The sequence below is a fragment of the Centruroides sculpturatus genome, unplaced genomic scaffold (assembly GCF_000671375.1).
Source record: "Centruroides sculpturatus isolate CEXI.00-Female unplaced genomic scaffold, Cexi_2.0 scaffold402, whole genome shotgun sequence".
In the NCBI taxonomy this organism is placed as follows: Eukaryota; Metazoa; Arthropoda; class Arachnida; order Scorpiones; family Buthidae; genus Centruroides; species Centruroides sculpturatus.
Genome location: NW_019384685.1, coordinates 5333 through 16315, shown reverse-complemented (window position 1 = coordinate 16315; position 10983 = coordinate 5333). Strand labels below are relative to the sequence as shown.

General features: G+C 29.9%; 1 protein-coding gene across 1 annotated transcript; it reads right to left on the bottom strand.

Annotated features, from left to right (window-relative positions):
* Positions 1-5037: 5037 nt before the first annotated feature.
* Positions 5038-10741, bottom strand: LOC111627039 (thyrostimulin alpha-2 subunit-like). Its single transcript, XM_023370584.1, has 4 exons — positions 10658-10741; positions 10544-10557; positions 7110-7227; positions 5038-5264 (listed from the first exon to the last, which is right to left on the bottom strand). The coding sequence occupies exons 3-4, from the start codon at positions 7210-7212 to the stop codon at positions 5038-5040; spliced, it is 330 nt and encodes a 109-aa protein (XP_023226352.1). The 5' UTR covers positions 7213-7227; positions 10544-10557; positions 10658-10741.
* Between the last annotated feature and the right edge of the window lie 242 nt (positions 10742-10983).

Genomic DNA, 10983 nt, shown 5'->3' with positions numbered 1-10983 from the left:
TAAAGTAATGCATATTTATCGCTTGTGTAACTAGAGATGTCTTCGGAGGTTGAGAGAAATGTTGTAATTTCGATCAAAAAAGTACGTTATCATCTTGTAGAATGAGGTTTAATTAAGGAAGAAGATACGTTAATGGAGAAGATAAAACCTGTCTCTAGCGTACGAACATTTGATGAACTCTTAGAAAACTCCCACACCATTCCTTTTCTTCAAATTAATTTCCACCAGTGATATTTCTAAATATGAAAAAAAAAATTACTTTACTATTTTAATTTTCTTATCTTATACATTCTCTTGATATCTCTTTAAATTTGTCAATTAATGCTAAAGACAACTTTCATTTTATCTATGAAATGTAGGATTGGTCTTTTGTTGTGTCGAATGTATTTAAAAAAAAAATCTTCCCCTGGTTAAAAGTATTATAAAATCCCAAAAAGTATTTAACGAGAATAAAAATCTTTGCGGAAATTTTCTTCGTCTTCTTGTTTTCTATTCCTCATTAACATTTACATCACCATCATCATCAACATCCTTCGCCTATTCATCTTGATCAGAAGTAACATTTATAAAATATAAAAAGAAGAAAAGTTAGAAGATTTTTACAAAATTCCATAAATATTTAATAATAAACTTTAAAGATTTAGTAAATATTTAATTTATTTTTAAATATATTTTATATAATTTAATTTATTCTTGCTTGATAACTTTTGGGCATTTTAAGTTGACCGACCCACGTGCGCTTTTAAACTGATAAAATTCCTTTATGTCATCATAGCGAGTTTAAATTGAATAAACAAATACGCAATCGAGAATTTTTGAAATATTATAAAGATATAATCGATTAATTATCATTAGCAATTGGTAATTTTATATCCGTTTTGCAAGAACGTCAATCAAAGTGATTTGAAAGTAAAATAAAATAAAACTGGCCACGTTGTTGCTAGACTTTCTTAGAATTCTTTATTTTTTTTCATATCTAACAATTCTTACCATTACACTGGACAACAAAAAAAAATGTTTTCGAATGTTTCCTTTATTTCATGAGTGAAATCTTACTAATTTTGGGGTGAGAAAATTGAATATGACAAAGAAAAATTTTTATTAGCTCTAGTTTCTGTGGTATATAATAGGTGATTTTAACAGCATAAGAGAAAACGATACATTTTAATTACATATGCTAACAACATTGAAAGTGCTTTTGAATTTTTTTTTTAAATTACAGTAACATTCTAAGACTTCTAAATTAATAGAAGAATACCTGGCAGGTGATTCGGTGTGAAGAGAATCATGTGGTGACTTCATGAGATCGTTTTCTTTTGGCTTGCCTCTTGTAAGTGAGTTCTGGTGCATCCCTACACACAGACCAGCAGTAATCCGCAAGCATTGCTTCATTCCAATGGCCCTGATATCTTTGTTCCAATACAGAAATATCCCGATGGAACCTATCTCCATGTTCATCACTGACAGCTCCACAACTAAGAGGGAAAAAGTCTAGATGGAAATGGAAAAAATGGATTTTGAGGGACATGTTGCATTCGTGTTGATGATATTTTTCCAGAAGTATTGTCACCGAGTTTAGTTATTGTCTCTTTTGTTGCTTAAGAATCCACGAATAACTCCCTTTAAGGCTTCCCAAACTTCCTTTTCTTTTCCCTCCAAAACATGGTCAAACGCGGGATACTTTACAAGTTTTCGAATTTGTGGCCTAACAAAAATACCTTCCTTAACCTTTCCATCACTCAATCTAGGAAATTTGTCTCTTAAGTACTTAAATGCCTGTCCTTTCTGGTTCATAACTTTGACAAAAGTTTTCATTAAACCCAGCTTGATATGAAGGGGTGGAAGAACATCATCTTTTGGATCTACGAGAGGCTCGGCAACGATATTTTTCTCGGTAGAGTCAAGATTTCTTGCAGGCCAGTCCGCTTGAATGTAATGTGATTTCCTATCCCTACTGTCCCACATACATAAAAGCAACAGTATTTAGTGTACCCCAGTTGCATTCCTAAGAGTACAGCGATGACTTTTAGATCGCCACATATTTTCCACTCGTGCTCAGCATAATTGATTGAGCCAAGGAGGGCTGTCATGTTTGCATAAATATATATTCTATAATAGAGTGTAGTTTTATTATATGCCGATCTGAGGAGTTTTACAGAAAAAATGCCAACGAAAATTTGAAATAATTGAAAATGCACTATTTTGTAACGAAACATTTTTTTACAAATTTTAGTTTTAGTATAAAACCTTTCTCATATATTTTGTATTATTTAGATTACATCAATCATTTTAAATTATAATTTAAAATGATTGATGTAAAAAATAAAAGTTTTAAATCTTTCGCGGATCATATTTTAGCTCTTGAGGACCGCTGGTTGGAAACTGCTGCTCCAAAGCAAGAGCTAATCGGTCATTTTTTATAGTGATTTTTGAATTCAGCAGATGAACATACATAAGAATATGCTAATTTTGAGCCCGAAACAAAATCATTGTTGTCCAGTGTTACCATTAAGTTTTCAGGTTGGTTGGGTGATATTAATGGGATGGAGTGATATGTCATAAACCAATGTTCCGATTTTCCCGAAAATTTCTAGAAACATTTTCCCCTAATACCCAAATTTCCCTGAAAAATTTCCGAAATTTTCGACAAAAGAGTTATTAAGCTTCAAATTGGGTGAAAAAAGTCGTTCTCCCCTCACACATAGGCATTAACACCCATACATATAGAAAAATCGCCAACTTTTTTAGCATTTCTGGGCGTTTCGAGTTCTCCGAGTCCAAAAATATAATAATCTTGAGGGGGGTGATTTTTTTACCGATTCCTCTGTTATATAGAACCGCCGATAATTAAAACTGGTTCGAATACGTAAACACAATCAATAAAAACACATTAAAACATATATTGCATTAATTTTATTGCCTTTTTTTAAACATTAACGGCAACACGTCACTACATATAATAATATAATTCCCGTACATCACTAACGAAGGAACATGTTTAAATGATATCTGACGTTAAGAAATGAAAATGAATCAATGATATCTTAATTCAAACAACAGCAAATGTTATTAATTTTTTTCTAAGATGTACATTCGTTCACATGTAAGGTGATATAGAAAGATAATTTCACGTCAGAATAATCATATAGAATAGCATCTCTGAATGAATGGCAGCTGACAAACAAATTAAGAACTTAATCACTGGAATCAAATTCGAAGTTGACAAATCGAATCCTCTGTTAGAAATATGTTAAACGAGAATCAATTTGTAAATATATTTCAAGAATTTACAACATTCCATAGAAATCTTTGAAATCCCAATTGCGTGACGTTACTTATTACAAGACATCGTTTTGTAATTTGAATTTCCCATAAATTTTGCTCTTATTAATCATTAACATATAACGAATCGTTTCGCTACTCTGATAAACAATTAATTGGCTAAATTAACCATTAAATTATATTAAAAACAGACTCGTTTGCATATTCTCGCGTGTCTTGTAGAAAGGATTTCACACGAAAAAACAATAAGAAAAAAATTGTTGTTTTTTTCAAGAGAAATTTTTAGAAATTTACTCCATAAATCTACGTCTAAATACGCTTTAAATTTTTAAATATATTTTATATAATTTAATTTATTCTCGCTNGTTTATTATTGTTTTTTTTTTCTTTATATCGAAGGGAAAAAAATACGTAAACAGATCTCAAGACAATTCTTTCTTGGAAAAATATTCCAAGTCCCCTTAAGTTATAAATAATTCATGAATTTTGGACATATTTTCTTGGAAAGTAAAATTGAACGGGAAGAAATCTTTGTCTTATTTTCTTCTTTTATCTTCGAGGAATGTTTAAAATAATTAAGGTAAGGTAAAGAATTTTACGCTTGGTTTATTGCTCGATAATTTAAGAAATTATTTAAAATATAGCGCTTGTTAAACATTACTTAAGTAGATTTTTCTTGATTAAAATCTTTCATAATTTATTAGCCTATCTGTTACCTCTAAACACAATGTATCGTTTCCGATTTAAATATGCTTAATACTTTAAATCATTAAGCAAAGTAAACAACGTTGTTAAGCAATTATTAACCAGCATAAATATATAGACATTATTGAATAATAAACTAAAAATATATATGATGTGGGCTACATTAAGTAGCTTACATTTTCAGTTTGTTACTCGATGATCTGTGCATATTTACATATTAAACCTACAAAAACATTTAAAATAATAAAATTATCGAGGGAAAAATATTTTTCCTTAATTTCCTCCTTGTAATATTTACCAGAATTCGATTTTTTACGCATTATCTTAATATTGAAAGAGTTTATCTCCTTTATGACGACGTCAAAGGAAAATTCGATAAATATGTAAACGATGTTATGTAAATAATTTCTAACTGTAGACGTAATTTAAGTAGCTCCTTCGATTTCCAAGGAAATATGCCTGAGGCTTTTACGATTGAAAATATATTTTAAAGAAGCGTTAAAAGTGCTTTTCGTGCCTAACTGTCGAAGACACGGTGTGAACGTCCGCTGATGTAACGCTAAATTTTAGTGTTATTTCTAGGTTTCTATGCGTTAAAAACAATCCCCAATTTAAAAATATACTTTAAAATCTCTCAAGTGAAATCTCCTGCTTAGTTTAATTCTTTTGATGTATTATTTTTAACTGTTTTTCCTCCAATTTATATCGAATAAAAAAAGAAATACTAGCACCAATGCGCATTAAGCAAGTAGTTAGTAGGAAAATATAATTTAGGGGTTTATATTTTTCGAGAGAAAATTATATAAGAAACAAGAAATTTTATTTTGCAAACATCAACCAGCACTTCTTTGCAAATAGATGATATTCCAAACATATTAATATTCATTCTTGGTGTCATATCTGTGTCTCTGACGTGCTATCAATCTTGATTTACGTGTGAGGGGGTGGCCATTTATACCTTTTCTAAATTATCTCGCGGGAATTACGGGCCGTTGGCTAATATAGTTATTTTTGCCACGTTTAATTGGATAATGTGTTACGGTGATCCAATTAATCAAAGCGAAAGTAAAAATTTACAGAGTAAGGATAATAATCACTTACGTCTTCTGTTTCCATAATGTTACAGCAATATCCCATGGATGTAATTGCTTGATGAGGATTGATTCTTAGAGTCTCTTCGGATGAAGGAATCGAAAACGAAACACAGAATCCTCGGCAGGCATTTGTAGTGATATCGAATTCCACACAATCTGGTATACTAACCCTTCTTGTATGCCCTAATATAAGAGAAAATTAAATGAAATTAAAGATCTTTTTTTATTTCTTATTAAACTAGCACATTTATTGCATTCGCGCCTTTATTAAAAAAGAATCAGACAACTATTTTTAAAAAATAGTAAAATATTTAGTAAACAATGGTAATAGTACAGTAACAAAACACTAACAATAGTAAAGTATAATAGTATTTTTAATAAAAGCATTATATTCAAACTTTTATACAGTAAGTAAGTGAAATTTATTATATTTTTAAAAGTACCATCAAATATTTTAAAAAGAAACGATCGTACACCAGAAATTTTATTAGATTTACATAAAGGTTATTTCCAAAATATATAATAAAGATAAGAAATTTCATAGAAATAAGAAAAAAAATATATTCAATTTTTTCTTATAACCCTCAATAATTCATATAAATATAAAATATTATCTGAATTTATACGGATGATAAATTCTAAGTTTTATCCCCAATGCCAGATGAAAAGCCAAACTTTTATCTTGTGTGGAAGAAGTCGGCCATTATTATCTGGCATTTTTGTTATTCAGATTCTGTTGACGGATGCATTTAACTTCATTTCGCATCGCTGCTGATGAAGTGTACAAAAAAGAAATTGCCATAGATTCCAGTCGATTGTTGTCTCCGGAATGCTAAAGACGTCGACGATAGAAACGGGTTGGGCAGAAATGGTCTCTTGTGTAAAACGTTTTTGTACTTCTGTTTAAGTACGAAGCTTACGCAACTGCCAGTGAATAATAAATGTCTCCAGTGTATTGCTTCATCTCTCTCATACACAAGCATTAAAATCCATCTTTAAAGAACCCGAAAAATGATATGCAAATTATTCTATAACATCTTCTATCAATTGGCGTGACGTCAATAAAACTGTTTATAACTTAAAATAGTTTTAATTGATAAATAGTTTCTTACGTCAGCCTAATATTTTTAAATGGACAACCGATTGATTTAATTACCAATAGCAGATTCGAGAAAATGACAATGCTGTAAGGATCTTAATGATGGGGTAAACTCTATTTTTAGGCTTTCTTTAGATACTTAAATCGTGGCAAACGTTAAATACTATTTAAATAATAAAGATTGAAAATTTTCTAACTTATTCAGAACAGTCTAAATGTGAAAAAAATCGTTTATTTACGGATTTTTAAAGATTTCTTACGCCTAATTTCATTACAATCCAATTAATTATAGCATAATTTTGAAATTACAACTTAAAAACACCATAAAATACAATTTGTACTCAAAAAGTTAACTTATTTTTTAATTAAAACTTTTAAAAAATAGTTGAAAATACTATTTCTAATTAATCGGAAATTAGTGATTAAGAAAATGGATAACGTGTGTTAAATTTATCCACCGATGAAATAAAAATGTATCGATTGGGGGTGTAAAATGCACTCGATTAAATACATCACCGAGTGTCAACTGTCAATACGCATATAATAATGGGAAATTATTAAGGAAAGTGTGTTTTGATAAAGTTAGAAACACACAAGCGTAGGCCTATATTTATCAATTAATCTGATGTTTATTAATAGTCGCTTCCTTAACGTTATATTTGATTGTTGCAACGAACTTATCCTATTAACAGTTACTGAATGAGTACTGACAGAGTACATTAACGGCTGTTACCTTGCTTATGATGATCGTTGGCGTTTTGCTTTACGACGGCAATTAAACGTTTCCTATTAATAAAATAACCCGTCTTTTGTCGTATTTAATATAAAAGACCACTCGACATGCAAAAATTCTTTAAACCGATAGTTTTCTGGATATTTTATCTCTAAAACTAAAATAAAAATATATATATTTGTGTGTGTTTACGTACCGACTTTATGGCATCCGCTCCTTTCCCAGAAGTAAGCCTGTACTTGGATGCACAGGAAACAAGAGTAAAAAATCCAAAAGTAGGTCTTTGAAATCGAAATCATGCTTGATAAATAAAACTGTAAAAAGAAAAAGATAGAAATACTCTTGTTAAAATTATTTATAAATATTTTCTTCAAACCTTACAAAACTTGTAAATACGATAAACGTGATTTAAACGCATAAACAACTTTAGATATATAAATACACATGTTAAAGCACTTCTTAAATACGAAAAACAACATTTTACATTTATAAATCAACGTTTTAATTCGTTTATTTGCACTTATATGTATTTATTTTTATATTAACTATAGAGAAATTTACCATTAAAATGTTTGCAGATTACTCCAACTTTTAGCTGTAATTTTACATCTAATATTATATCTATATATTCAATATTCTTTTAAATGCGAATATTTTGTGCTAAATCGCATACAAAGATTTTGTACTATATAGCCTATATATACAAGGTATAATGGCAATCAGAAGCGCAATCGAAGAAGGGCAAGGGGACCCTCGCTTCTTCTTCCTCTTATTGAACCACTGTGTTATATATATATAACATACAGCATGATACGAATCTAAAAGATGCACAAGTATTTACTAAATAATATAAATAGTCATTCCGGACAACGTGGGGCTATCGAGGAAAAATGACAACACCTGTGAAAACTTTATTACAGTGAACAATGTCCAGGTAATTCTCTTCGTTGCAGATAAATATTAACTCAAAATAACATGTTTCGGGTAAAAAAATAGAAAATTTATGGCACTTTTGCTCATCTTGTCTAAATGTATGGACTTAATGGTACTGTACATCACAATGCCTATCTTGTACACATAATGAACAAGGATGGTATATGAAAAAAAAAAATAAGTATATGGTTTTTATTGCCTTTAATTACAACTCCGAATTGTTTCTATTGTTAAATTTCGTATATATATTTTTTTGTTTTGTGTTTCCCCTTCGTGGTTCCTTCTGTTTGTGATGTATTTATATACTTTAGAGCGATGCTTGGGCTAGAAAGTAATGCAATCTATAATTACCATTAACATATGAATAAAGTTTCCGAAATATAGGCTACAGTAGAAAATTATATTTATACATTATACATAGACAAGACGGGCATATCCCATCTTCTATGCCCGTCTTTGACAAGAAAGTCTAGCAAACTACCAAACTCAATGTGACACGTGGAAAAAGATCAATATACACGTATACCTCATAAATGAAATTACAGCTACGTATTGGCATTAATAATGCACTGGGCACATTCTATACATTTTATAATTCGAGAATAAAATAGGCGCAGGGCCTCTAAAAGCTTGTACGGAGACAGGGGCAAAGCTGTCCCCTGTTGCTTAGTGAATTCCTCTTGCCATTTTTTTTTGGAACAAATAAAATATGTAGAATGTTTCTTTATTAATAAAAAGCAATATTAAAGACTTTATTTTTTGTTAGTAAAATTAACATTAATTTATAGGGGAAGATACCACTAAGGGGTCACTAATTTTTTTTAGGGATAGGGAAAAATCCTTCTGGATGCCCCGAATAGACGGCTTATCCATTTTCTGCTTATTCCATGTTAAATAGAGTAAAATGTTCTAGGCATACGTACGAAAGAACATAAATTTTCTAATATGGAGGACCCTCTAACTTATAAATAATAATTATTTGAAGTATACAAAGCACTTAAATTATTCAAAAAAAAATTTGACAGAGTAGATAACTCAAATTGTTTCAAACCAACTTATTTATATCATCAAAAGAAATAAGAAGAGGTCCAAACCTTTGTACACAAACGATATAAAACAAAATTAAATTTGAGGGATTTTATAATAAAATAAAACTAGATAATCTATCAAAAAATTTAAAATAATAATAATAACTTTAATTTAATAAATAACTTTAATTTATTTAACTTAAAATATATGCTCTCCACCCCAAATTAATAATATTTTGCCCCTGCACATCATACTTTCCCTCTAGCAAACGAGTCGTGCCGGTCATCTATCTAACATCTTTTGGGGGAAATTTTTGAACTGAAATCACGTGATTTCCAGTTCAGACCAGAGTTGGTATATAGTTAATCTGGACCTCCTACCCTTAAGCTTTCTATATCTGGTCTCGGCTTTCATCTATCTAACTCTGTTCTTGAGATTCAAGAAGAACAGACAGACAAACGAACGAACGACAGTGGGAATTTATAGGTGTAGAATTTTTTCAAATTACAGAGATTATATTCAACACCATCAAACGCCGACTTTATACGAATTGAATGAAGAGATAAAGAGAATTTTTTTTTTACTCTTTTCAAAGTATCTTTGATTGTGGAATTCCTTCCCTGCCAATCTGGATTGAATAATTTTGTCTCTATATTTTCGATCTTCGTAGACGATTTAACAAAGAGAAGAGAATAAAGAAAGTTCCGCAGTGAATAAAGCAATTCGAGAAGGTGGTGGATTATTTATTGTCAAAAGAATTACATTTAAAGAAGGGAATTGAAGAAGTAAGTTGAAAAAGGATAGTTTCTAACATTGTAATTGCCACCATGGTTCGCTTTTAAATTACAACTGATTGTTACTTGATGATATTTCCGAAAAGGGGGAGTAGGTTGACGCCTTATCACCCGGGAATGTCCACTGGCTGTTGACAAGTAAAGAGGACACACACGACAGAGTCGTTGACTCTTTCATCACTTTGTTTAAATTTAATAATAATCCTAATATAATAATATCGTGCTCTCATTCCGACCGATAAACAAAGGTGAATGATCATTCGGATAAAGAGTAAACTAAAATTATAGATTTAAATTTATAAAAACAAAGTTATAGTAGTGTTCCGTAGGTAAAATTATCAATAAATAAAGCTAAAAAATTAATCCATTTTCCCCATAGAATTTATAAAAATGGCATTATAAGTCATTATCTTGCGTTTTTCGACATGTTTTTCTGCTTAAAAATCGATTTTTTTAAAACGTTTTATTTGTGCAATATCCGTGTTAAAATAATAAAATAATAATAAATAATTTCGAAGACGGGTTTATTTAAATAGTACTTTTTTTCTTATTTTTCTTACGAAATTCGAGGTGAATGCCTTTATAAATGTTTATAAATCTGGTAAAGTTTTAAATTTCCTTTATGTTAAGGTAAAGAAAGAGAAATATTTTTCTCTCTTTTTGTATTTATATTTTCAATAATATCGGCACTCGACTGAGAAAAATTCAGAAATGGAAATTCCGTTTAAGGCATTCTTAATAACTTTCATACTTAAAAAAAAAAAAAAAACATTTTAAAGTTAGCTCTCGATCTTCCTCTGTTAATTTTCATTTTTGTTAATTGTGGTCTGTTTAATGAATAGGGTTTGAGACGATCGATATAAGAAAGCTTTACCTGTTGACCGTTATCTGAAAAGATAATCGAAAGAACAGTTTCCAATTAGTGGCACCTTTAATTATGTTCTTTTCTAATAAACTCTTACCCCCAAAGACAATCAATAGCGCTTACTTTTCTTAAATATCCTCCAGGTGATTGCATCAGGAAACGAAAATAACAATAATATGTACAATAATAATGATGTTTTTCTATACGAAACATTCTGGTCGTACTAGAATCGTATTCAAATTGAAGTCATTAAATGATGTTTTCGTAAGTTACTAGGAGTAAGAAAGAATAAACAACATTTTCTTATTATTTTTTCTCTTCTGTATTGCCGATTTCTGCGTATTTATCGTCGTTTTCGTCAGGGTGAACATACTCAAAAATCACATTTTCAACTTTTCAACTTAACCTTATCCACTTTCTCGTGTATAGGCTACATATGACTAAGAAAG

Bases quoted from the DNA above. Each gene is read 5' to 3' on its own strand.
- LOC111627039 (XM_023370584.1), bottom strand. From the start codon at position 7,212: ATGATTTCGATTTCAAAGACCTACTTTTGGATTTTTTACTCTTGTTTC. The intron at 5,265-7,109 runs GTACGTAAACAC...CTCTTATATTAG, and splicing joins GAGCGGATGCCATAAAGTCG to GGCATACAAGAAGGGTTAGT.